Source organism: Sarcophilus harrisii, chromosome 6, assembly GCF_902635505.1.
Source record: "Sarcophilus harrisii chromosome 6, mSarHar1.11, whole genome shotgun sequence".
Taxonomy (NCBI): domain Eukaryota; kingdom Metazoa; phylum Chordata; class Mammalia; order Dasyuromorphia; family Dasyuridae; genus Sarcophilus; species Sarcophilus harrisii.
Genome location: NC_045431.1, coordinates 248,924,245 through 248,951,338, shown reverse-complemented (window position 1 = coordinate 248,951,338; position 27,094 = coordinate 248,924,245). Strand labels below are relative to the sequence as shown.

Sequence of the window (27,094 nt, the reverse complement as noted above, 5' to 3'; positions counted from 1 at the left end):
TAAGGGTAAATTTGCGTATTTTAATGACAAGATATTTTATTTTTACTGCCCATGAGATCCCAAGCTGTGATGCATCCAATCTCTTCATTTTCAGTAGTTAAATGTAGTGGAAGGGGTGCTGGGATTGGAGATCGGAAGGCTGGTGTTCAAATTCTGCGTCAGACACTTTCTGCGACCCACTTTCCAACTCTTGATTTTCTCTGTTGTTCCCCATGTTTGGAAGGCTCTCCCTCCTCATCTTCACCCACCATTCCCTAGCTTCCTTCAAATAAATCCCAATCAAAAAATCAACTACAGGAAGCCTTTCGAAACCCTTTCTAATTCTAGTGCCATTTTTTTCTATCCCCAATTTATCCTGCATAGAACTTATCTTTGTATACTGGGACTGTGAGCTCCTTGGGGGTAGGGGCTGTGTTTTGCCTCTTTTTGTATCCTTAGCACAGTGCCTGACCTATAGTAGTCCTGCACATTGGGCAAGTGCCTTAAGTTGTTTAGCTTTCCTCATTTGTAAAATGGAGATAATAGCACTTACCTCCTAGGGTTATTGTGAGGATCCAGTGAGATGTTTTGTAAAGAATTTTGCAAAGCTCAACGAGCTTTATTAATATTAATTGCTAGTAGTAGTAGTATTTGCTGTCCAATGGGCAGAGATGCACAGAGAATATAATTTCAAACCCTGTCTCAAATCTCTACCTTCCAGAGATCTAACGTCACCTCTTGTGGGGGAAGGGGGAGAAGAGGTCCCTACTGCTTTTAAGATTTAAAAAAAATCTATCTAATCTTGACCTTTGAGTCCCTTCATAACTTCCTGACCACTTTTCCAGGCTTACTGCACATCCCTCCCCCACTTCACTCCACCCCCTTTCCATGCTGTACTTTCAGCTAAACTAGGCTAGTTGGTTTTTAACCATACTCCATCTCTCAGCCTTGGCACAGGCTACGGTCCTTGCCTGGAAAACATGATTCCTCACCTCATCCTCTTAGAATAGTTACCTTCAAGGCTCAGCTCCTGTGCCACCTCCAACAGGAAATCATCTCGGTGTAGTCTCTCCATCCTCAAATTATATGCGTGTGTGTATAATTAAAATTATGTATCATGTTCCATTTTACATGTCCTCATCATGTATATATTCATCCATAGGCTCAAAGATTTAGAGCTGAAAGGAACCTTAGAGACCATAAAGTCCAATTTCCTCATTTTACAGATGAGGAAATGGAGGCAAAGAAGAAACAAGTAATTTGTCCCGGGGACAAAAGCTAGTATCTGTAGTAAGATGTAAATTCAGGTCATCCTCACTCCAAGCCCCATGTTTTATCAATCATGTCACATCCTTAGGAGAATTTAAAAATCCATGAGGGCAGAGGATCATCCCTCTCCTTCCCCCAATTAATCGCCAAATCTTGTCCAGTCTCCCTCATTACTTCTCCCATTTCTCCCTGTATCTCCACTCACTTGGATACGACCCTATTTCAGGCCTTCATCAACTCTAGTTTGAACTCTCCCAATGGCCTCCTAAGTGATTTATCTACTTCAAGTCCCTCCCCTTCCAAACCTATCTCCTACATAGCTTCCAAATTAGCATTTCCAAACCACAGATCGGATCGTGTCTCCCTCCTAACCAAAAAGCATCAGTGGCTCCATCTTGGATCTGGAGAAAACACAAACCTCAAGTCTTGACATTTCTAGCCCACTTTTCTTATTATGCTTCACTCCTTTTCATGACTCTGCGGTCATGACTCTCAACCTGGCCCCTGTGTGATTAATCCCTATGATATTCCCAACTCCATGACTTTGCACAACCATGTCTGGAGTGCATTTCTTCCTTCTTGTGAGGGAAAGGCTTAGTATCTGAGCAATTTTCCAAGCTGCCCCTATTACAGTGAGTGATGGGGAGAGAACAAGGTGAGGAGGAGCCAGACAGAGCCCTGGGGGGGGCACCCAGGCTGGCACCCGAGGCATTTGTACACTGAATTCAGAGCTCAGCTGGGATTGTGTCCCATTTAATGCCAAGGAGTTTGGGGGGTGGGGAGTGAGAGTGGTGGGGAAAAGGAGGGGAGGGCTGTGCGTGGGAGGCTCCCAGGTAGCAGCTCTGCCCTGAGGCACAGACACAAGTATCTCTCGCTTCCCTTTTTATTTCCACTGTGGCAACTACCATGGCAGCAGCCACAGCAATAGCAACAAGGAGGGAACCTGCCCTCCCACCCTCAAAGTCAGGCTTCCCTTCTAGCTCTGGCCCAGATACCCATCCTGGGTCCAATCCCACAGTCCCTGTGAGGGGGTGGGAGGGCTCCCCATGGGTGTCTTCTCCAGAAATGTCTGTCAGCGGGCTGGCACCTCTACCCACAAAGAGCAATAGGTAGTCCTGGCCCTAGGCAGTCTTGTGTTTTCAAGAGAAAAAGACAAGTCTTTCTACTCTGGATTTGCCAATGGAGCCCATACCCAGTCTTCATCAATGGAGCGTTTCTCTGTGTTCTTTTTTCTTTGGGTGGTTGTTATGGGGTGGTTTGTTTTGGGGGTTTGGGTTCTTGTGGGGTTTTTTTGGTTTTGACTTTTTTGCAAGTTCCTACAAAAATAGAACTCATATATTTATAAATCCATGTCCCGTGGCTATGTGCATATGTTGCAGGTAGACACTCCAAGCTGGGGCGATTTCTCCTGCTCTTCCTGGGTATGCCGAGTGGGGGCACTCCTTCCCCTCCCCGCCCCCCCCAACTAGGCAACTGTTTCTTGCAAATTGCACATCTCTGGAGCTTTGGAGGAGGACAACTTTTTCTGTAACTTTGCTCGATAGAAGAAGAGGTAGGAAGGTAGCAGATATCCCAGTAGGGAGAAGAAGAGCAGACCCAGATTCACCTGAGGAAAGGGAAAGAGGTGGCAATGATCAGGCACAGAGGTAAGATAAGATAGAGATGAGACTTGACTGAAGAAGTCCTGGGTTCAAAACCCAGTTTTGCTACTCTCCCTTTGAGTCATCTTGGACAGTTCATTTCTGAGCTTCGGTTTTCTTATTTATACAGTGAAATAGTGATTGGACCGGTTGACTATTGGTAAGGCTTAAAGGCTTACTTCTGAAATGATTTGCCCCATGCCTCACATAAAGCAAGCATTAGGGATGGAACTCAGGTCTTTAAACGCCATATCCAGAACTCTTCTCACTATAGTAACAAATTCAGCAATACTTGAAGGGAGGAGGGCCAGGAGAGGTGCAAAGCCACAGCCCTTCCTTCAGATCTTCAGCCTTTCCCCTTCCTCAACAGTCCCCCATCCCACCCCCCAACAATAGCCTCTCTCCCATCAACAGCCCACCTCCCTTCAGTGACCTGATGCCCACTCTTACCCAGAAAGCATCTCCATGGAGAGGTCCCACCACCACTGTGAAAAGAGGCTGTTGCAAAAGAGCAAATATGGCACTGATGGTGGACTGCAGGCCAGTCAGGGTCCCAAAGTGATTAGAAGGAAACCTGCCAATTAAAGGGGCCCAAAGCCCCAAACTCATGAAGTTTTCCCTCCTCCTGTACAACAGAGTTCTTTGTCCCTTCCCATGCCTCCATACCCCCCCACACTCCAATATTAAGGAGCATGTCAAGATAGTGACAGCTAAATTATGATCATTTGAAAGAGGGAAAAATGGTTAGGACAGCTAGGTGGCTTAGGGGATAGAGTGCTGGCCTAGAATCTGACACTTCAGCTTTGTTTGCCTCAGTTTCCTTATTTGTAAAATAATCTGAAAAGCAAACCACTCTAGTATCTTTCTCAAGAAAACCCTAAATGAAATCAAGAAGAATCTGAAATGATAGAACAACAGTAGAAGAAGAGAAGGCAACTAGAGGTAGAGTAATGGTCTTCTGATATCTGAAAAACTTGTAAAGAAGACTTTGTTCCGTGTTCTTCCAGAAGGCAGATCTGTGATCCATAAGGACAGAACAATCAGGATGCAGAATTTATCTCAACACAGGCATTTAGGTTCAGCACAGAATCTAAGTATCAACTCTAGCTACTGAGCAAGAGTTGTGAAAAGAGGTAGTGAGCTTCCCAGGACTAGCAGAGAGTAAATGACCAGCAGTCAGGAATGCTGGAGAATCATTCCTGCCCTGGGTGGTAGGCCCTTAACTTAGGGACTCAATGAACTTGGTTTTTAATGGTTTTTTCTGTATATATTTGAGTATAATTAGTTTCCTTTATCATCCCATATATTTTATTTTACATATCTTATTTTATCCACTTAAAAACATTATTCTGAGAAGGGGTTCCTAGAATTCACTAGACTGTTTGTCTAAGCAGAGTATGACACTCACGGAAAGTTAAGAACCCTGAATTAAAAGGTCTAAATTACCAGCAAAACTCCAAGGTTCTAAGCTAAAATTCTGTCTGCAGGGGAAACAGGGAGTAGTGGAATTCAATTCAATTCATGGGATGATCCACAGTAGATTTTGAAAAAGCTCATCTAGCCCATTTTTTACAGATAAGGAAATCGAAACCCAGGAAGTAGAAAATAGCAGCCTAGTAACATAAGTAGGATAAAGAGCCACATCCAGATCCCCCAACCCCAGGGATTCATCCCCAGTGACTTACACAGCAGCATAGAGCCCCCCACAGGCAGAGTGGAAGAAGCCTCGAATCACTGTGTGTAGAATGAAGGTTAAGAGCTGTGAACAAGAAATGGAGAACAAGAGAGAGTTTGTTAAAACTGAGATCCGCAGGAGCCCGACTTGAGTGGGACAATGACTCTGCCCTTGTGCTCCTAGCCTAAACAAGTCCAGAGACATCCCCCTTGGAACTGACAAGTGACATGGAAAGAAATCTCTCTGGGAAGGGTAAGTGAATGATACCTCTAGTCTTAGAATGACTCAATACTGACTGAAAGCTCATGGTACTGAAACAGCTACCACTCTAGTTCCGGTCTTCAACACCTCCCACCTGAACTCTTGAAATGATCTCCTAAGCAAACTAAATGAGTTACTATATGTAAATTGCTGTGCACATCTTGCTGCACTACATAAGGGCTAACTCTTCTTATTCTTGTTGCTGTTCTTCGTGCTACAGTCTCCTCCCTTCCCCCTGTCCAATCCATGTGGCTACCCAAGTGATGAGGGGAAAATCTGTAGATTAAAGGCCAGTGAGAGTTTGGAGGCCTGAAGGGAAGCAATATATGCATGTGAAAGTAAATACAAAGTTTATAGGAAGTAAATACTAGGGGATTTTGATGGGAGAGGGGCCAATCTGTAAGGTCCGGAGGGCATCTTAGTCTGTAAACTCCAGAGGGCATTTTAGTGAGCATGGGTGTTATCTTTTTCTTTCTTCCTCCCTCCCTTCCTTCCTTCCTTCCTTCCTTCGTTCCTTCCTTGGCTTCCTTCCTTCCTTCCTTCCTTCCTTCCTTCCTTCCTTCCTTCCTTCCTTCCTTCCTTCCTTCCTTCCTTCCTTCCTTCCTTCCGAAACATTCTCTATAAGCTCGCTGAAAGCATCCTTGGCACACTTTAGTAGCAGACAAAATGATAAAGACGACTTGCATCCAAGGGTGAGATCTATCTCAGACCCAACTGTTAAATTTCAAAGTGAGCATTTACACCTTGGAAATGGGCAAACATTACAAATCAGCATTTGATTTATTGGTTTTGTTGAATGTCAAGCTTAAGAAACTGATCATATAAATTAAATATTAAAAAAAAAAGTGTGTCCTGGAAAGTTGTTTTTTTTTTTTTTTTTTTTTTAACCTGGGTAACCAGGAACTAACACACCCTTTTTGTGCACTTCATCTGATCCCCATAGCATTTAGATCCCCTCTTTGAGGTTTGTGTTTATAGTTATTATTATTGTTGCTATCAATGCTATCTTTATCTAGTCTATCATATTTTCCAGTGACTTTTAAATTATTTTCTTCCCTCCTCCTTTTCTAAGAATAGCCTTTTATTTTTCAAAATCCATGCAAAGAGAGTTCTCAACATTCACCCTTGCAGCCCTTGTGTTCCAAGTTTTTCTCCTTCCCTTCCCACCTCCCCTCTCTCCTAGACAGCAAATAATCCAATATAGGTTAAACACGTGCAATTCTTCCGAACACGTTTCCACCTTTGTCATGCTTATGTCCGTCATTCAGCAGATAAAGAAATGGAGGTCTGTACCCCCTAAGTGACTTGCCCTGTGTCACAACAGCAGGAGGAAATCTGGATTCCCTGATTGGGGGGTTTTCTCGGGATCCCCCATACCTGCTTACCCCCGGGTCACCTGCTAGAGAAGGAACCATAAGGAGTCCACCCCGAGCATTCATGTAGAACGCGGAAAGCAAAGGTAACGTGCCCGTGGAGTGGGCAAGACAAGGGTAGTGGCCGAGGTTACCTGCAGGTGTAAGTTGTGAATGAGGCAGGTGATCCCAAAGACTACCAGCAGAGTGTTGGTCAAAAGAAAGGCGTAGATAGCATTGGTGAGTTTCTGGATCTTTCTGTACCGAATTCTGGTCCCCTTCTTAGCAATACCATCCCTGTCAAGTCAAAGAGTCACTCTGGGCTCTGGAGATCCATTGCCTGGGGGTTGGAGAGTAATGACAATGGCCGCCCCATCCTCTCCTCTGGGCTTCTATAACTGAGCCAAGGATTATCAGGGTCTCTCTCACTGATCAGCCTAAGGGCAGATGTGCTCCCCAGAGCTGGCTCCCCACTCTTCCATCCTAGGCCTTGTCAAGGCAGAGCCCCGGATGGGAGGATCCTACACAGAGAAAGCAGTGGGAGCTGGGTAAAAGCAAGAAGCCCTCCACAAAATGGAAGGCCGCCAGCAAGGACAGCAAAGACTTCATCGGCCCTGAGGAAGGCTGGGCTATCCAGCTCCATTCCGCCCTGGGGGCTTTTCCTTTGGGGCCTTCTGCCTGACCAGTCCTTTGCAAGAGTGGTCCGGGGATAAAGGATAGAATCTCTTTGCTGGCAGAATAAGAAACTACATGGAAGTTCTGCAGTCAAGCGCATTCCGCCCCAGCTGCAGATAAGATTGGCACTCTCGGGGTCACCTGGCCTCTTCCAGGGCGGTGGTCTCGCTGGGATCATCCACACACTCCTTAATTCGCCAGTCCATGATGTAGCCAATTAAAGGGCAGGTGAGGAGGCAAAGCAGCTGCATGGCCCCGAAGACGGAGGAGTAGAACGCCACTGGTACCAGCAAGAGGAAAAGTGAAGTGGGTAAGGGTCAGGAAGCGCCCCCCACCCACTCACCCAGCTGCTGTCTGCTCTTCCCCAGGGGAAGGGGCAAGAAAATCCTCCAGGACATCTCAAGGTACTTTTTAATCTAGGGATTTTTTTTCCCCCAAAGGCAATTGGGGTTAAGTGACTTGCCCAGAATCACACAGCCGGGAAAGTGTTAAGTGTCTGAGACCAGATTTGAACTCCTGACTTCAGGGCTGTCGCTCTATCCACTGAACCACCTAGCTGCCCTCAGTCAAGGGGCTTTTTAGACTTGAAGATTATCCCCAGGATTGGGTGGGAGAATCAATGCAGCTGAAACAGGGAGCAAGCTCAGCATCCTCGTCTGCAAAGTGAAGCAACTGCCCAAGATGAATGAGAAGGACCCTTCTATGTCTGACCTTTACTTTCTTTCTTTTTTTTTTTTTTTTTTTTGACCTTTACTTTTTACAGTCCCACCCAGCTCTGACATTGAATGTCGGAAGATTCCCTTCTAGCTCTGACTTTCTAGGGTCTAAGGATCTCTTCCAGCTCAAACGTCTGTGGCTTCATGATGCCCCCATGGCCTCTTACCTCACATGGGACCACCTACCTTGCTCCTTCATATAACTTATCTCCTTCTCTGTTTCTGTGAGAGTTGGGAAGAAGACAGAGAAATATAAACACAGGGGGTTGCATAGAGGGAAGACCATTTGAAGAACACTCTTCCCCTCCCCCATCATGTCTTCCATAGCCTCTCTCCTTCCCAGAAGAAATCCTTACCCAGCTTCTGGCCACCAGTTATTAAGAACTCCAGCATCTTGTTCATGGCAGCCATGTAGAAAATCACCCGAAGCTGGGTCATCCCCATGGTAAGAAGACTCCAGAGGAATATGGGGGAAAAGAGGCTTTTCCGAAAGGGGACAGATTCTGCAACAAAAAGAGGGAAGTCCCTCCCTGAACCCAGAAAACAGGATCTCTCTGTCTGTCTGTCTCTATCTCTCTGTCTCTTGTCTCTCTCTCACATACACACACATACACACACACTGCCTTTGAGTCCTGATCTTCCCATCTCTTCCCTCCCTGCCTCCTACCTTAACCCAAGCAAGTCCCATACACAAGTAGAACAGAAGCTTCCATCGCTTGTCCGGTTCTTGGATAACTTGGTTTTGAGGCAATTTCTACCTGAAATGCCAACCCTGCTCTTCCCTCAAGTCCACTCCACCATGAAGTCTCTCCCCTCTCTGTCTCCCTCCCTCGCTCTTCCCTCTCCCAGGGCGGAAGTGTTTTCTCCCCTCTCCAATATTCCTCCAGCATTTTGGATTTTTCCCTTTTCCCATCTCCTTCCAGCCCAGAAACCAGGACCATGGAATGAGTGCAGCTCCTAGTGCCTACCAGCAGAGGGACCCATCAAGCTAGTGACTAAAGTGTCCATTCCCAGAGCCCATGACCAGAGTACGGTGATGCAAGCAGTTCTGGGATTGCAGGGGGCTGAGAAGCGAAGCAGCTGCTGGGGAAAGTGGCAGCTGCCAAGAGCTAGACCCAGGACGCCCGAAGGCCTTGTCTCGGTGTCTGGGAGACCCCTGCCACCCAACCCCCTCCCCAGCATCCATACACAATCCTGGGCCAGCAGTGGGTCCCTTCAATCAGCAGCTCCAGATTGGATCTGATACTCACTCTCGGGAGCAGCAGCCACGGTGTTTTCCACCTCTTGAGATAGCGAATCAAACTCCCTTTCTTCCTCTACATTTGGGGTCTTCTCGTTCAGCTGCTGACTTGTGGTAGTGACGTGGACAAAAGAGCGATCGCCAGTTACCTTGTGGTCCAAGGCCAGTCCATTTACCTTGATCTTTTTCCTATCGGGGGGAGGGGAGGAGACAGAAAACATGGGAGATTCGAGCTTGAGGCATCTGGAACATCACTCCTCAAAGAAACGATCCCTTAGAACAGATTCACATAGTTACAAGGGAACTGGGCAGCCATGAGGCCCTTTGGTCAAATCCAAGCCTAACAAAGAATCACCACCAGCAGCACATTTCCACAAGTGGCCATCCAACCTCTGCCTGAAGAACTTCAGTGAAGAGGAACCCACCAACTCCAATCTGCAGTGGGGGATAGAGACTAGACCTAAGATTTCACTGACCTCCTTATGCCAGTGCAGGTGAGCATCTTCCCTGAAACTTATTATCCTCCTTCTTAGAGCATTGTCTAGTACCCTAAAAGGTTTAAGTGATTGGTGAAGGATCACACAGTCAAGAGGCAGGACTTGAATCTGGATCTCCCTACCCCTGGACAGTCACTTCTTTCAGTTTGGGACAGTATTACTGGTTAGGAAGTTTTTGGTCTTTAAATCAAGAATAAATTTAGCTCTATACCTCTAAATGAAGAGGAGAGGAGAGGTGTTAGAAGGCAAAGGAAACATTTCCAATCCCTCTTCCATTTCTTCTTCTTCTTCTTTCTCCCTCTCTCTCTTTCTTTCTCTCTCCTCTCACTCTCTCCCTCCTTTCTCTGTTTCTGTCTCTCCATCTGTCTCTGCCTCTCTCTTTCTCTTTCTCTCAGTGACTTGTCAAGGATTACACAACTACAAAGTTTACACAGCTTTCTGAAGCTGGATTTGAACTCATGTCCTGCTGACTCCAGACCTGGCACTGTATCCCCTGCACCTACCCTTTTCCATTTCTACCACCCTTCAGATACTTAAGTACAGCTATCATTTTTTGACTAAGTATTCTCTTTTGCATCTAACTACCTTCCCCCATTGTTTCAACTGTCCATCACATGGCATGGACTTAAGCCCCTTCGCCACCTGCCACCTTCCATCTCATCAATGATCCATCCTTCCTAAGACGTAGTCCCCAGAACGAAACATAACAGTGCTGATGGCGTCTGACCAGGGAGGCATTGGGAGCCATACATCACCTTCGAATTCCTAGAAACTTCTCCCTTCCTAATGCAACCAGAGATCACATTAGCTTTTGGGAGGCTGCCATGTTCATTCATTCACTGAACAAGTATGTATTAAACCCTCGTTCTGTGACAGACACTATGGAGATGGAGGCAAAAAGAAAACGATCCTTGTCCTCAAAGAGCTTACGCCAACCATTATAACTCCTATGGAGCTTGTAGACCTATTAAGCCCACTAGTGCCTCTTTACTTGGCCCTCAGGGATTCTGCACATTATTGAACTGAAGTTGTTTTTCTATGTTTATCCTTGGTGGGCCCTTCAGAAAGAGAGCTCTCTTCCCTTCCAGAGGGATCATAAAATTTCTATTTGGACAGGACCCTCAAGTCATCTAGTCCAACGCTGGGGTTCAGAAAGAGAAGATGACTTGCCGAGAGTCCCCTAGCCAACAAGGGGAGGAAACGGTCCTTCCATCCTGGTGTGAATCCAATGCCCAATCAGTTTCCCAACCCAGTGGCCCTGTCTAGGACAGTGAGAGGAGAGAGTCCTTCTTCTCTGTCCATCTGTAAACACACACACACACACACACACACACACACACACACACTTACATGTAACTGGCCTCCTCTGGAGCAGGGAAGGTTTCACTGGGCCAGTTGAGGATACAATTGATGAAAATGAGACAGGCCAGGGCAGACCAGGTGAACATGATGACTACGAAGGACACGCCAGCATCATAGATCAGCTGCAACATGGAAGAAAGAACAACCAAGGAGTTAGAGACCTAGGACATTTAGAACACGTTTTCCTCTCCACTGAGGAACACTCCAGTCCAAGTATCACAGCCCCTGCAGCACACTGTGCAGATTTTATGGCTGAGGAAATACTTCTAATGGCTGTGACATGGCCAGTATATGACAAGGTCGACAAGCTGACTGTTCTCTCCACTAGCCTACACTGCCTGTTTTCCAGTTCGATACTTTCCCCCTATCCAACCAAAGTCTCTCCAAATGGTGTGTGGAGGGGGCCTCCGACCTTTGAACTCCAGAAGTTCTGTAAACAGAGATACTGGCCCCCTATCCCAGCTCTTCCCAGAGGGCAGGAAGTACAGAGCCAAGTTCCTCCCACCCCACCCCTGCCGGGGCTGCTGGAGGTGGCCGCCTCTACCTTGATTGCAGGGAACGTGATGGCAGATGAAGCGTAAGAGCCGATCATCAGGGACATGATGGTGGATCGGAGGTTTCCAAACATGTTGGGCAGCTGGAGGGGAAAATACAGGGATGAAGCAGCTTGTTGGAGGCTCTCTCCACCTGGAGAAGCCCAGATCCGGAGAACTGGAGGCAATCTCAGACAATCCCGACCCTTCTAGGATTCTAAGATGGAAGGGACCTGAAAGGTCCCCGAGTCCGCCTCCTTCATTAGACAAACGAGGCTCCCAGAAACACAATCATTTGCTAAATGGCACCGGGCAGAGGGATAACAGAGCTGGAATGATGTATCTCCCGACTCCCAGCCCTGAGGTTTTCAGGGCGGCGTGCTGCCTCTCATGGCCCCCCTCAAGGATGCCCTATCTGGTTTCTAGCCACCTCTGTCCCTAAGACCTCCAAGGACCTCTGGAGGGGATTCTTGAGTCTCTCCAAGGTGGGCTGAACCAAGCAGTCTTAAGGGTCTTTCTCAACTCAGATTTAAAGATTCTAGCCCACCATTACCATCCCTACCCACCATGGCACACGTACCCACACGCGCACACACACACACACCAGCAATCCCACCTGCTGCTACCGGGAGCCCAACCTGGAGGGGAAGTCTCCCACCTGCCAAACCTGCACAAACTTGACAGAAGGAACAGTGAAAGGGCCCAGGAGAGACAGGATGGCAAGAAGGGGAATTTATAGAATCATAGCCCTAAGAGACAGAGGGGGCAGAAGAGGGAAGTGCTGCTGGTCTCAGATGGTGGACTCTGCCAGCCCGGCCCGGGTCAGGATGACCAGACTAACAAGAATGCACACATGATCAGGACCGGGGATTCTTCCCAATAGCTTGGCGAGAAAGATGGGCCAACTCCCCCAAATGCTAAGGAGTTTAGGTCATTTCCCAAACCTTATCAGGGAGCCATGAATCTAAATGTAAATAAAGTTGCATCGGTGATATTATTAAAAACAAGTTTATTCTATAATGAAGAAGGAAGGGGTGGTCTTCATAAAGTCTAGGAAAAAAGGTGAAAAACTCACAGAATCTCAGTCTCAAAGACGGAAGGGGCGTGGGAGACCACAGGGAACAACCCATATTTGAATGACAGTCTTCTCTACTGGGGGGCATTTAGTGTGAGCTCCACAGAGAGCATTCCCGACTTTTTTATAGCTTTGTTTATTAGGAAGCCTGTCCTGACATGGAGTTTAAAACCTGCTGCTTACACACTTCTAGCCACATGGCTCCAAGTATGATCTTAGGGATTGGGTCCCCTAACAGTGCCAGCAAAGGAGGCTAGGACTGTGATGGAGGCGCTCCGTTGGAAACTTAACCAGAGGTTTTAGGGACTTGTGATGATACTCCCTCTACTCGTGCAGATCGCACCACCTTTCCTCTCCCCTGTCAGCTCTCACCCTGTGGGAGAGAGAGGGGTACAACCTAAAAGGACTCAGGGTTACCTCCAAGCCACCAAGAGGCAATGAATGGAAGAAGGACCTCAGAGCAGGTTGGCCACCAGAGAAATAATTAATGGCATGTTTTGCTCAAGCCCGGTGCAGCCAGGCCCTGGAGGAAGGGGAGAGCAAAGTCATGGTGTCCTTTCAACCTGTTCTCCCTCCCCTTCTACCCCCAGATCTCAGGCCCCGAGGGCCTTTCCTAGAAAAGGGGAAAAGGTGGTCTAGCCTAAATGCTCCCGGGTCTTGAGAAAGGAAATGGCGGTAAGCTGGCCACCCACACTGGGGCAGATGTTTCCCTGCTTTCCTGTGTCTGAGAGGCCAGCTGCCAAGGGAATCAAAGAAGGGTGCCAAGGTCCCCAAAAGGAGGCTCTTTGCAGGCAGGACTCCTCTCCCCCAGCAGGAGGGGACGGCCAGCTCGCGGTTTCCCCAGGAGGGGGAGGGAGAGCCAGCTCTGACTTCCAGTCGGCTAACTGGGCTTTAGCAAACAGTGGGTCGGGAGGCACAAGCTGTCCCAACACAGCCCGAAACCGCTGCCGGTGCAGGGGAGAGACTGGGAGGAGTGCTGGAGGTGGGAGGGGAGACGGGGGCGGGGCCTTGGAGGGGTGGGGCGGGCGGTTCAGGCCCTCCATTGGTCAGCGACTCCCCGCGGGGGGTGGGAAGCGGGGGTGTGCCCGAGGGGGCCCGATGCTGGAGCCAGTTATCAGGCAGTTTCCTGGCCGGGGATAGGGGGCCTCCTCCTCCTGCCCCCAGGGGAGGATACCGGGATTGCGCTCGACCCCTAGAGTCCAGACCTGGGGGAAGGAGCCGGGAATGAAGAGAGAAAGGGGGAGGGGAAAGGATGTGGATTGGGAGAGGAAGGAGCCAGAGAGTAGTAAGGGGGGGGAGGGGGGAGAAAAGGGGGAGAGAAAGGAAATAGGGGAGGAGGGTGAAAAAGGAAAGAAAAAGGGAAGGAAGAAAAGTGGGAAGAAGGAAAAGAAAAGCACCCACTCCTGTGCCCTGGAGCTAAGAAGGGACGAAGACGCAGGCCCACGAAGGCTAATCTCGGCGCCCTTGGCTTCATGCCCCCCCGCAACGAGGGAGCTGGAGGCAGGCGGCAGTCCTCATTCCCGAGAATTGTGCAATGTCCCCGGGCAGGAGTGAAATGCTACCCCTCGGGGCGGGGGAAAGTCAGCCCAAAGCGCCCGGATGAGTCAAAGCCACAGATAAACATGGCCTTGGCTGAGCGCAGGCACACCTCTCCCAACCCCACACGCGGGACCACCACCACTCCTCCCGCCCCCCACCGCGCACACACGCACCCGTGCCCACACACACGTGCCCACCCACGCACATACAACGCGCCTGCAGCCCACAACCACCACCACTCCTCCCGTCCCTCACTGTGCACACACACATACACACATGCTCACACACGCCACAAGCAGCACCACTCCTCCCACCATGTACACACATACACACAGATATACACATACAGCCCCACAAGCAGCACCACTCCTCCATGTACACACATACACACAGATATACACATACAGCCCCACAAGCAGCACCACTCCTCCCACCATGTACACACATACATACACACACATACACACATGCTCATACACGCCACAACCACCACCACTCCTCCCGTCCCTCACTGTGCACACACACATACACACATGCTCACACACGCCACAAGCAGTAACACTCATCCCACCATGTACACACATACACATATACACATATGCTCATACACGCCACAAGTAGCACCACTCCTCCCACCATGTACATACATACACACATACACACATGCAGCCCCATAAGCAGCACCACTCCTTCCACCATATACACACATACACACACACACATACACACATGCTTACGCCCACAACCACCACCACTCCTCCCGTCCCTCACTGTGCACACACACATACACACATGCTCACACACACGCCACAAGCAGCACCACTCCTCCCACCATGTACACACATACACACAGATATACACATACAGCCCCACAAGCAGCACCACTCCTCCCACCATGTACACACATACATACACACACATACACACATGCTCATACACGCCACAACCACCACCACTCCTCCCGTCCCTCACTGTGCACACACACATACACACATGCTCACACACGCCACAAGCAGTAACACTCATCCCACCATGTACACACATACACACATACACACATGCTCACACACGCCACAAGCAGCACCACTCCTCCCACCATGTACACACATACACACAGATATACACATACAGCCCCACAAGCAGCACCACTCCTCCATGTACACACATACACACAGATATACACATACAGCCCCACAAGCAGCACCACTCCTCCCACCATGTACACACATACATACACACACATACACACATGCTCATACACGCCACAACCACCACCACTCCTCCCGTCCCTCACTGTGCACACACACATACACACATGCTCACACACGCCACAAGCAGTAACACTCATCCCACCATGTACACACATACACATATACACATATGCTCATACACGCCACAAGTAGCACCACTCCTCCCACCATGTACATACATACACACATACACACATGCAGCCCCATAAGCAGCACCACTCCTTCCACCATATACACACATACACACATGCTTACACACACCTGTAGCCCACAACCACCACCACTCCTCCTACCATGTACACTCATACACAGAGATACACACATGCTCACACACACGCCTGCAGCCCACTACCAGCACCACTCCTCCCATCCCCCCACGCACACATGCTCACACTCACATACACACACGAAACCCCCAGCCACCACCATTCCTGGAGGCAGCTACCTTCTGCCCCGGGCTTCCCTTCTAGGCCATACCCCACCACCACCAGGCAGCTCCCGGCAAGGGCCCAGAACTCACAGTGAGCGAAGTGAAGGTCAGACAGATGCCACCGAAGCCATTCAGAGACAAGGCCAGAAAGATGAGTGGGGACAAAACTAGAGGCCGGATATAGAGAGCCAGGTGTGAGAGCAAAGTCTGAGCAGCATATGGAAGGGGAGGGACAACTGGCACTTCCCATCCCACCCCTGACAGCCCTAGGCTTCTTTCCCTCCAGAAATCTGCAATAGTGGGGTCCCAGGTGGGGGGCTGCAGCAAGGGAGAGAGTGGGACTGTGACCCGGGGAACAGAGAGGGAAGATGGAGGGAACAGACCACAGAGCGCTGTCTCTCACCTAAGCGATTCTGAGCAGCCAGAGCCATCAGGGCACAGGAAGCTGCGAAACTGGAGCTGTGGAGACCACGGGATGATAAGAGATGATGGAGAAGGATAATAATGCTGGACCGATGATAACCTCATCCTTCTATTATGCTTTACCGTTTGTAAAAAAACTTTCCTCAATACAACTCTGTCACTTTAGCTGATCAAACTAGACCCATAGTCCTTCTTCTCATCTAGTTCCAAATTTCCACCTACTTACTGGTCATCCCCATCATTAGCTATCCAAAACAGTTAGTTATCTATTTTCTCTTCCTTTTTTATCCTTACAAGGGATGGTTCTCTGGATGGAGGCAGATAGGACAGAATATTTAGAAATGCAAATGATGTAAAGACAAATACCATCAATAAAATGGCTTCTTTTCAAAGAAAAGCTCCCACTAGTTCATTCCCATCCGTTAAAAACAATCACAACTACAAGGAACTCTTCACCCCCAAGTAGTTTTTTAACTTGTATATTTCTGTTGAGTATAACATTCCTCAAAAACCTTGGACACTTCATAGCCTCCTCTTCCGCCCTCCATCACATCACACAGCCAATCAGTCGCCAAGTCTAGTTGAGTCTATCTTCATATATATCTCTCACATGTTACTTATATGAAATTGAGTCCCTAAAGTTCTCGTTACTTCTCCCTGTGACATTAGAAAGAATTAGTTTTCTAATTGTTCCCATCTATCAAAATCAAGCCTCATCTTTATTCAGATGCATCCTTCATCTGTCCAAAGTGATTTTCCTAAAGGTCTGACCATGTCATTTCCTTCCTCCCATTTAAGAACCTCCAGTGTCTCCCTTTTACTCCTAGGATAAAATACAACCTTCTCTATTTGGCATTTAAAGCCCATCTGTTACAGGTCACTTACTGTACATTTCCCTCAGGAATTCTACATTGCAGCTCACCTGTTTGTTCTTCCCTATACATGGCATTCCATATCCCACTCTGTGACTTGGTAGAAACTCTCCCCAATGTCTGAAATGCTTTCTCTCCTTATTTCTTTTTCTTAGGAATCCCCTGTTCTCTTTAAGGTTGAGCTCAGATGCTGTCTCTGATTCCCCTTCACCCAATTGCTAGTGCTCTCCCCTGAAATCACTTTGGATAGATTTATCTGTGTTGTTGAGGTTTTTTTTTTCTCCTTCCCATCAGTACAACGTAAGCTCTATGAAGGCAGGAAGCATTTCTTTTTTGTCTTAGTATCTCTAGTAGCAAGCATGGTGCCTTACAATAGGTGCTTAATAAATGCTTGTTCATCAATGATTTGATCATACTTTTTAGAGTTGTAAGGGAGAGTAGAGATCATCCAGATTTCTACTTTCCTCCCATTTTACAAATGAAGAAACTGAGGGCTAGAGAGATCAGATCATAGATCTGGTCCAACCCTTTCAGTTACCAGATGAGAAAACTGAGACCCCAGGAGGCTAAATTAACTTATTTAGTCATTTAGCAGGTGGTAAATGATACAATCAGAACTTGGACTCTAGTCTTCTGCCTGTTGTTTTTGTCCAGTCATGTTCACCTCTTCATGATCCCATTTGGAGTTTTCCTAGCAAAAGTCTGGAATGGTTTGCTGTTTCCTTCTCCAGCTCATTTTATAAATGAGGAAATTGGAGGTTAAGGAGGAGGAGATTGGAAGGGTTCTCTCCCTCTTCAAATGGAACATTTAATCATTGTAGTCATTTTCATTATCCTCTTCCTCATCATTAGATAGCATTTATGTATCTCTTTAAGTTTTACAATGTATTTTATATATATTATATATCACTAATATTCTCATCCTCCTCATTAGGTAGCATTTATGTATCTCTTTAAGTTTTACAATGTATTATATATGTATACACATATGTATATAATATTCTCCTCCTCCTTATCATATCATTGGATAGTATTTATGTATCTCTTTAAGCTTTACAATGTATTTTACAATATTATCTCATTTGATCCTCACAATAACCCTGTGATTTTATTATCTCAATTTTATAGAAAGGTTATGTGACTTGCCTAAAGTTACCCAGCTCGTAAATAACTGAGGGAGGATTCAAACCTGTCTCCAGGCCCAACACTATCCATTTCACCTAACTCCCTTCCTCAGATTGCATTTATAATACGAATAGCTTGTGTTTCTCCTATTAAAATGTAGGTAACTTGAGACTAAGAAGCTTCCCCAGCTTCTTTACATCTCTAGCAACTAGAATAGGGTCTTCCACAGAGTAGGGTTTGGTAAATCTTTAATTGTTCATTTAAGAAAATTCAAACAAAAATTTTTAAAATGACCGATTTCATCGTGTCCCTGTTGCAGCTAGAACTCTTTCATGCCTTCAGAAGTGCAGAAGCCAAAAATTCATTGCTCCCTCCCTGTTTGTGTCAGTCTGATAATTCTCTTCGACTTTTCCTTTGCCTTTATGCATTTTCCAACTTATGGACTATCTATATATAAGCGTCATCCTATCTAAGAAGTGATAACATCCTTAAGGACAATAACAGACTAATGATTTACTGGATTGAATGGAATCATCTGGTAGCCAGCCTTCTACTAATAGCTCCCTGAAATACATGGTCTTCAACTCACACACTACCGCTCTACCCAAATCTGAAATCCATACGTTAGACATGGGTTTTTCTAACCTCATTTTGCAGCTAAGTTAACTGAATTCTAAAGGAAAAAATGGCCTACACAATGGTCCTAGAGTGAGTGATTTGTTCACCATCACACACCTTATAACTGAGAAAAGGCTCAAATCCAAGTCTTGGGAGCAAAAGCTCAAGTCAAGGCTCATTGTCTTTTCTGTTCCCAGCCTCCCCTTCCTCCCCCCTCCAACTGTGCTTCCCTTTCCCTTTCTTTACCTGCCAACCAGGCGAAGGGGGCGGGGCCCGAAACGGTCCATGAGGATGCCCAGGGGCAGGGTGGTAGCGCTCAGAACAAAGGAGCCGATGGTGAAGCCCAAGTTCAACATTTCCTCCTGCTTTTCACAGGTGGGCCACTCCAGCTCAGTCAGAAGCTGGAGCTCACTACTGTTGGTGCTGTTCCTCTCTGGGAAGGACAAAAAGAACCATTCAAAGACTTCAAGAAACACTGACAAGCAATGTTTGGCACCCAGGGAGCAAAGATAAAAAGGAAAAGAGTCCCTGCACCCCCATAGCCGACATTCTCTGTGTACACAGAATAGGGAAGAACAAGACAACCGGATTTCTTTTTCTCTAATGTCAGTTTGGCTTGCCATTGCTCCGGGACAGAAGATGCTCTGACCAGCAGATATGAGTATTCTCCTATTCGAACAACACATAGATTTTTCAGCATTAACTTCAATGTCTGTCCTTTGGTTTATTAGTCAGATTCTTATGAACCTACTTTAGACAATTCCATATCTCCCCCTTCCACTCTGCTACCCCACCCCAAAGGGACACAGATTAAGGAGCAAGGTTCCTGAACTTAACTGCTGCCAAGCAAACCAAGTTGCAACCAAATCAAGAGGATTAGAAACCACTTTCTGCCCATGGTCAATGCAACCAAAGAGAACATTCAGATCTGGTCCCCCAGCCCCCACCCACCCCTAGGTATCAAAGTGGATAGAATGCCAGGCTTGGAGTCAGGAAGACTCATTTTTCTGAATTCAAATCTACCTTCAGCCACTTCCTAGCTGTGTGACTCGGGACACGTCACTTAATTCTATTTGCCTCAGTTTCCTCATCTGTAAAAATGAGCTAGAGAAAGAAATAGTAAACCACTGCAGTATCTTAGCGAAAAAAAAAAAAAAACCAAAGGGGATCACAGACATGACTGAAAAACTACATGTAAGGTTCAGAAAGAGCAGGGATTTTGACCTAAATCTCCTATCTCCCAGCCAGGTAACTTGCTGCCAGAGCCAACTATTCCTTCCCTCCATATTTATGCACCACATGTACCTGGTAAGCATTCACTCAGACACACACACACACACACACACACACACACACATACAGGTACACTGACAAAAATTGCTTTATAAATGTCCTCAAGTATATTTTTCCCTTTGAGTGGCTACCAGCCTTATCTTCCCCGCTCCCCTAGACTCTAAACTCAGAACTTCAGAATCTTGAGCTGAAAAGGAACTTCAGAACACGGAGCACAATTTCCACGAGCCCCACCGGAAGAAGAGATCCCTGCTTCAACAAGCCTGAGACTAAAGAACTCTAGTGAAGGGAGACTTCCGGGGGAAACCATTCTACTTTGGGCCAGTTCTAATTTTTTGGCTGTTTTTACCTTTCATCCATCAAGCTGAAATCTGTAGCTTTGGACTTCCGCTCACTGTTCTTCAACTTTTGCCTGCTGAGGTCAAGTTTGTTGTTTAGTCATTTTTAGTCACGTTTGACTCTTCGTGACCCCATTTGGGGTTTTCTTGGCAAAGATACTGGAGTGGTTTGCCATTTCCTTCTCCAGCTCATTTTGTTGTTGCTGAGTCACTATAGTTGGGTCTGACCCTTCGTGCACTATCTAGCTGCCCTTCCAGTTTATTTTATAGACGAGGAACTGAGAAAAAGAAGATTAAGTGACTTGGCCAGGGTCGCACAGTTGCTAAGATTCTGAGGCTGGATTTGAACTCATGAAAATGAGTCTTGCTAACTCCTGGTCCAATGCTCTATGCACTACAGTGCCACCTAGCTGCTCTGTGCTTAAGGAACACTAGTCTAACCTTTTCTATGTTGTTCTGCCACCTCATACTGTACTGGGCACACATGAACTTAAGAAAGGACTGGTGAATTATATTTTGAACCTTATGATATCCATTCTTCCCCAAACTCTGAGAACAGAGTCACCTTCTGCCTTGGACCCCAGTTGTGGAGTGATGGTATTGCACCAGGAAGAAAACATCCATCCCTCCAAAATGAAAATGGCCAAGAAAGGGAGGGATAGTAACAAAGAAGGACACAATTGGGGAAGCTGGGGGGAAGGTATCATTGGAAAATAATAAGGTTTTTAAATATATATTTATGTATCTAATATAATCACCCCATCAATTCAGATTAGAGAACACCCATGAACCCTGCTAAGCAAACTCCATGGGGTATATTCCAGTCATAGACAATAAGACTAGATTTCCTCCAGTCAATCAGTCTATCTGTCTATACATATACAATGAGGCAATTGGGGTTAAGTGACTTGCTTAGGGTCATACAGCTAGCCATTATATCTATATCTAGATATCTATATGTAGATATCTAGATATATATTTAAAGAAAGAGAGCTAAAGGGATTATAATAATGATACCTAACATCATATGGTATATTTGAGGAAACAGTAAGATGTAATGAAAAATCCTAGGTTCCAAGGCAGAGGACCAGGGTTTCAATCTCACTCCTCAATGTCTTGTGATCTTGGACAAGCCACTTCCCTTATTGGGGCCTTCATTTCCTTATCTGTAAAATGAGAGACTGTGACTCTCAGGTGCTACTTTCCACTTTTTAACCAAAGTATTTTCATATCTCCTTTTATTCCCTCGGTGTGAGTTAGGATAAAATGGTACTCCTCTATTTTACACATAAAGAAGCGGATTTGGAGAGGAGAATGAATTTGCCTGAGGGCACACAAGGGAAGCTGGAAAGTGACAACTCTTGGCACTTGGAAGAATACTCTTAGTAGCAGGCCATGGCAAGAAGACGTGCTACTTTTCCTATCACCACCATGTGCCACCCCTCACAGCAGCGTAGCTCTGTCCTCCTTCCCACTTCTGGGGATCCTCAGATGTCTTAAGAATGAAGAAGAGAAGCAATAGGAGAGCTGGTCCAGAGGCCAGCTCTGAAATCTGGACAGCCCAAGGGAACATCAGGCATCAGGTGGGAAGAGCCCTTTGGACCAAGGACATGGGAATACGCTTTCATGTGGGAACAGGTCCCTGACCCTTCCTTCTCCTAAACTCTCCCACTAACCTTCTCCCTAACAGACAAACACACACAACACAAACACCCAGAGACTCAGAGCCGCCCTAATTTTTCCCTAGGCTCCTATCTCTGCCATCCAGACCTAACCTCTCCCTGCCCAAACTGCCCTCTTTCACTGGCCTTAGTTGGCAATAACACTGCAGGCAGGCAGCCAGTGTTAATCTCGATCCCTCCTTCTCCCCCTATCACCCTGCAATTAGTGCCAGGAGTCAGAGTCTCCACCCCTTCTCCACCTGCTCTTTCCTCGTGTAACCCCAGTAAGTGGTTGGGCAACAAGATCAGACCCCCCAGCGTGGGATGGGAGCTGTTGAGGTTTTAGAAGAGGAAGGTTAAGATTATCTCTCTCACACATACCTCTCTCAAGAGGCTTTGAGACAGGGGGAGAAGAGGGAGGTATTTTTTTTTTCCCAACGAACAAGAGACAGAGTCCCTATAATAGTGGACCTGGACTGAATGTGACTTATCTCAGAGGATCTGGATTCAAATCCTATAATGTTCTCTGGTTCGGTTTCTTGGGGGTCTTTGAGGGCAGCCTTCCTTTCGGTCAGAGTAATCACTACATGAGTAGCCAGGGGTTAAAGTCCAAATCCCTTATTATCTCTTTCAAAGTCTCCTCTCCTTCCCTGGGGCCCAGTTAGCTTTCTTAAAGGCCTCTCTCTCTCCTTGGTTCCGTGAACTTGAACTCCCGCCTTTCTTCTCTAGCTTCCGAATCTCCCCTGAATTAATCTTGGCTAAGGCTACCAGTTTATATGCTCTACACCGAGTATAAACCAGTCATTATATCACTAGAAAATCATTATTTGTTGTAGGATTAAACTAGAATTAACCATTGTCTCCTCAATTCCACTTAGTACCCTGTATCAAGTTCTGGCCCATAACATCTCCTTGTAGGATCAGATCGATCCCACTGAACCATGCTAACTAGATAACCACTGTCTCCTCAATTCCATTTAATACCTTGTAAGAATCCTTTGTTTCAAGTTCAGAGTTCTGGCCCATAACAAAATCCCATCTCGGATGATTATTACTTACATGATCCAAGGCAAGCCCATTAAAGACTCTAGATCTGTTTCCTCATATGTGAAATGAGAGGGAGTGAACTAGATGGTCTCTGAGGTTCTTTCCTTCCAGCTCTAAACCTAGAGCTGCATCACTGAAGAGCTGGCTAAAAGGTGCGTGTGGAAATGAAATAGGATTTAGAATTTAAAGGGCCTTTAGAACAAAGACTATTAGAGAATATGGGACTTTGGAGATCACCTAGCATAACACTATCATCCGATAGATGCAACTGAGATCCAGAGAGGGAAAGCAACCTATTCTGGATCACATAGTTTGTAAATTTTAGAGTTAGAAAGGGAACCAAGGTTTTCTGATATCAAGCCCATTTTCCTGTATCTCGGAGAGTGGTCCCAGCCTGGGAAGGAACAAAGGAGAAGGAGATGGCTGGGCCAGTCCCAACAAGCCGAGCTGGTCCATCTTGATTTCCAAAACACAGCTGCCATATAAAGTTCCTCCTTCACAGAAGATTCACTTCTCCTTCCTAGAATTACATAGGGGTCTTCAAACTACGCCTGTGGGCCACATGCAGCAGCTGAGGACGTTTATCCCCCTCACCCAGGGCTATGAAGTTTCTTTATTTAAAGGCCCACAACACAAAGTCTTTGTTTTTACTATAGTCCGGCCCTCCAACAGTCTGAGGGACAATGAACTGGCCCCCTATTTAAAAAGTTTGAGGATCCCCGGATTAGAATATCAGGTATCAGGTCCCTCTCCCAGCTAGCGCCTAGCCCAGTCCTTGTCCTCTGAGTCCATCTGAAAACACAGATGTCCCAAAATTCCCTATGTTAACAAATGTTGGAATTCACAGTCCCTAACTGAGCTTCTCAACTGAAATACAGTGTTTATGCTGAGCCTTTGCCCGGCTTCTGAAGCTACAGGGAGGTCCTCGGAGCTTATATTTGGGCACCAAATCCAAAAGCACAGAGAATAACAATTGATATTTATGAAATCCTTAAACCAGGCAGTGCATTCTCCACTCCAGCATTGGAAGAGGTAGCCAGTACGGTATTATTAGCTGCATTTTTCATGAGGCCGTGGTATCTCAGAAAGCTAAAAGTCACTTGGACAAGGTCACATAGCTAGAAAGTGAAGGTGGTAGTTGGAAGGCGGGGGTGGGAAGAGGAATGAGGCTGTCTTGTTTTGTTTTGAATATATCTCGCAGAAACAGAAAACCTATTTCTCTAAGAGGGATTATTTCTGGTGGCTTAATATTGGAATCAAGCTTTTCAAAAGCACTCACAACAATCTCATAAGGGTATGCTGGTAGGATATTGTTATCGTTTAGCCGATTCTACTAATGTCTTAGTCTTTTCGCCCTCATCTGGGGTTTTCTTGGCAAAGATAATAGAGCAATTTGTCGTTTTCTCCAGTAAACTTGACAGATGAGGAAACTGAGGCACACAGGATTAAGTGACCGGCCCAGGATTAAGCAGTTACTAAGTGTCTGAGGCCAGATTTGAACTCCGGTCCTTCCGACTCCACAGATGGCCACTCTATCCACTGTGACATTTTACTTTCTTTACTGTTCATTGGATAAATAACACCAGCAAAGCCCAGAATAGCACTAGAGCTCCCAGCCCCCTGAGCACTGCAACACCCTCCTTCCTGATCCCCTCATTGGATCATGGATTTAGAACCAAAAGGGACTTTAAGAGTTCATAAAGTCCAACCTCCTCAAGGTTACCCAAGAGGGAACTGGATCCCGAGAGGTTAAGTGACCTGCTCAGGGTCACACATTTGCTCAATTGCTCATCAGGATTCCAAGGACAGTACTTTCTCACTCCATCGTGTTCCTTCTCTCTATCATCTTTCTTCAGCCTCTCTGCCCTCAGCTCCTAGGAAACATCATCTTATGAAGATTAAAGGAGCTTGTGAGTGGAAAAGAACTTTAGAAGCTATCTAGATAAATGACTTGTCCAAGTTACACACAGGAAATAAGTCGGAGAGTCGGAATTTGAACCCAGGACCCTTGACTCCAAATCCAACCATCCTTCCACCGTACCTTCATCCTTCTCTTCCAGGTACAGGAAGTCACCGTGGTAAGAGCGAGACCCACCAGTTGTGATTTTACCACTCACCTGGACAAAGGTGGGAGTAGAAGCCTTCGTTCTGTAGCATGATGAGCAGGGAGCCCCAGCCAAAAAGGACGGCGGAGAAGAACAGGTTCTCCACCAAGGCCGTGGAGGCCATCCACCATCGCCGCCGGTAGGCCTGGGCTAGCGTCGGAGCCATGCTGGCTTCTAGGCTGCCAAGGAACAGGGCAGTGAGTGCGGGGCCTCGAAGAGCAGCCTGGGAGTGTCCCCGGATCATAGCGGCCCGGCTGGCTAATCCTGCCTGCTTCTTTCTGATAGAGAAATCGAGCTTTTATTCCGCTCTCAGGAGCCTGGGACTCCCAGACAGGGCCAGTGCCAGAACAGGGCTGCACAGGGACCTCTCCGGGACTCCTTCCGAGATAAAGGCAGCACTGTGTGCCTGTTTCTGGCACTCTGCCATCCCCTTCCCCCCAGGAACGATGGGGGTCTTCCCAGGACCCTGGAAACGTGCCACCCTCCTCCCCGTAAGAATGGGGTTGTCCCCCCAACTTCTTGAAAACCACAGGCCCTCCTCGGGGGTGAACAGTCCAGAAGGGTCAACAGGGGACAGAGAGAAGGCTGGGCCATTCATGTCCCTGCCTTTGGACTCCCCTAAAGCACCCCTAAAGGCAAATACAAAAAGGAAAGGGAAGTCTGGGAGGGTCCCAGCCCCCTCTTCCTGTTGTCCCTAGGCTGCAGCACCTTCCTCCAAGTGTGTTCCCTCCTGTCCAGGTCGGCTCTCCCCACCCAGTGCCCCCCCTCCCCCTCCTCCCAGCGCCTTCCTGCCCCCAGCAGCCCCCACTCCACCCATGAGGCTCTTCCTGGCTGCTGCCCCTCAGACCCGGGTCCCCACAGTGAAGGTTCCCCTGGCTAAGGCTGCAGTTGCCACGTGGATGAAGACCCGAGTTGGCTTCTCCTCCTCCCCCCCTCCAGGTCTCTTCCCCCTCCCCCACCCCCCTCACCCCGACCTGCCTGGTGTGCTAGCCGCCTGGGCCGGGCCGGAGAGGGGGTTTGGGGCTGGGGCAGGAAGTCTGTCAGCCGCTGACTTTATAAGGGTGTCGGGACTAGTGAGAGGCGCAGATAAAGTGAGTGTGTGCGCGTGTGCGCGCGCGTGTGTGTGCAAGGCAGAGAAATCGAGCAGAGCGGGGCTCCCCGAGCTTGGGTCAGCGGTGCGGGGCGGAGGGCCGGGACGGTGTGGGGCGGGCGGGGGCGGGGACGGGGGGGGGCAGCCGGAGGCCGGCTCGGGATGGGCCGGGGAGGGCGGCCGAGCGAGAGCTAAAGAGCAGGAGGGTGGAAAGAGGGGAGAAGGGAGGCAGCAGCGGGTCCTGGCACTTCAAGCTGGAAGTGACCTTCTTGGCGCCCCCACCCCCACCCCAAGCTCCCCGCTTTCCCGGCACAGGGGGCAGCCAGAGCCAGAGAGGGCCGGGGGATGCCCCAAGTCCTCCACAGCGCTGAGCCAGCAGACGAAATGGGATTTGAATCCAGATCTCCGGACTTTCTGCTGTGAGGGGAGCGATCACCGGGGCACAGAGAGGAGGTCAGAGAGCCGGGTGGGTGGGGATCGGAGCCAGCACAGCCGGCCCTGGCAGCCCCGTCTGGCAGCCCGTGGCCCACCCCGACTCCCCGCACTCACCTGGGCTTTCACTCGGGCTGTCTCACGGTTGGGGGCTCGCCTGCAACGCCCCCTGTCACTCTGCCTGCGCTCTGCCTCAGTTCCCCAGCCAGGCTGTCCCTCCCTCAATCAGAGAGTCCGGCCGAGCAGCTCCCCTTCCCACCTTTAAAGGCACCCCAAGATCCCGTCCACGCCGGGCTGGGAAGTAGGCAAACACGCGGACGGGGAGCGCTAAGCCCACCTCTGACAATGATGTCAGGAAGCCGGCCCGGCCCCAATCCTCCCCATTTGACCAATCGGACCTCAGAGAATTGATAGTGGGTACACACACACCCCTCCCAGCCTGCCCCAGAGGCCAGGAGCTCATTATTCACAGGCTTCTCCGCCCTCAGTTCACTTTCAACGACACGTGATCTCTGGAGCTCCAAATCAGTTACCCATTCAGAGCACACCCCAGAAAGGAGTCTCAATCTGGGCCCCCAAGAAAAAAGTCAACAGGCC

General features: G+C 48.0%; 1 protein-coding gene across 3 annotated transcripts; it reads right to left on the bottom strand.

The window, feature by feature from the left end:
* SLC43A1 (solute carrier family 43 member 1) lies at positions 1-26,829 on the bottom strand. Of its 3 annotated transcripts, none has more exons than XM_012552719.3 (15): positions 26,615-26,829; positions 24,988-25,253; positions 18,778-18,964; positions 15,897-15,952; positions 15,584-15,660; positions 11,211-11,303; positions 10,655-10,788; positions 8,818-8,996; positions 7,924-8,070; positions 7,754-7,789; positions 6,993-7,131; positions 6,332-6,473; positions 4,574-4,647; positions 3,339-3,462; positions 1-2,854 (listed from the first exon to the last, which is right to left on the bottom strand). In XM_012552719.3, the coding sequence occupies exons 2-15, from the start codon at positions 25,217-25,219 to the stop codon at positions 2,714-2,716; spliced, it is 1,761 nt and encodes a 586-aa protein (XP_012408173.1). In that variant the 5' UTR covers positions 25,220-25,253; positions 26,615-26,829; the 3' UTR covers positions 1-2,713. The 3 variants fall into 3 exon arrangements, with proteins under 3 accessions (XP_012408173.1, XP_012408174.1, XP_031799764.1); XM_012552720.3 differs by having other exon boundaries at positions 24,988-25,154; XM_031943904.1 differs by lacking the exon at positions 26,615-26,829 and adding an exon at positions 25,954-26,186 and having other exon boundaries at positions 24,988-25,154.
* Between the last annotated feature and the right edge of the window lie 265 nt (positions 26,830-27,094).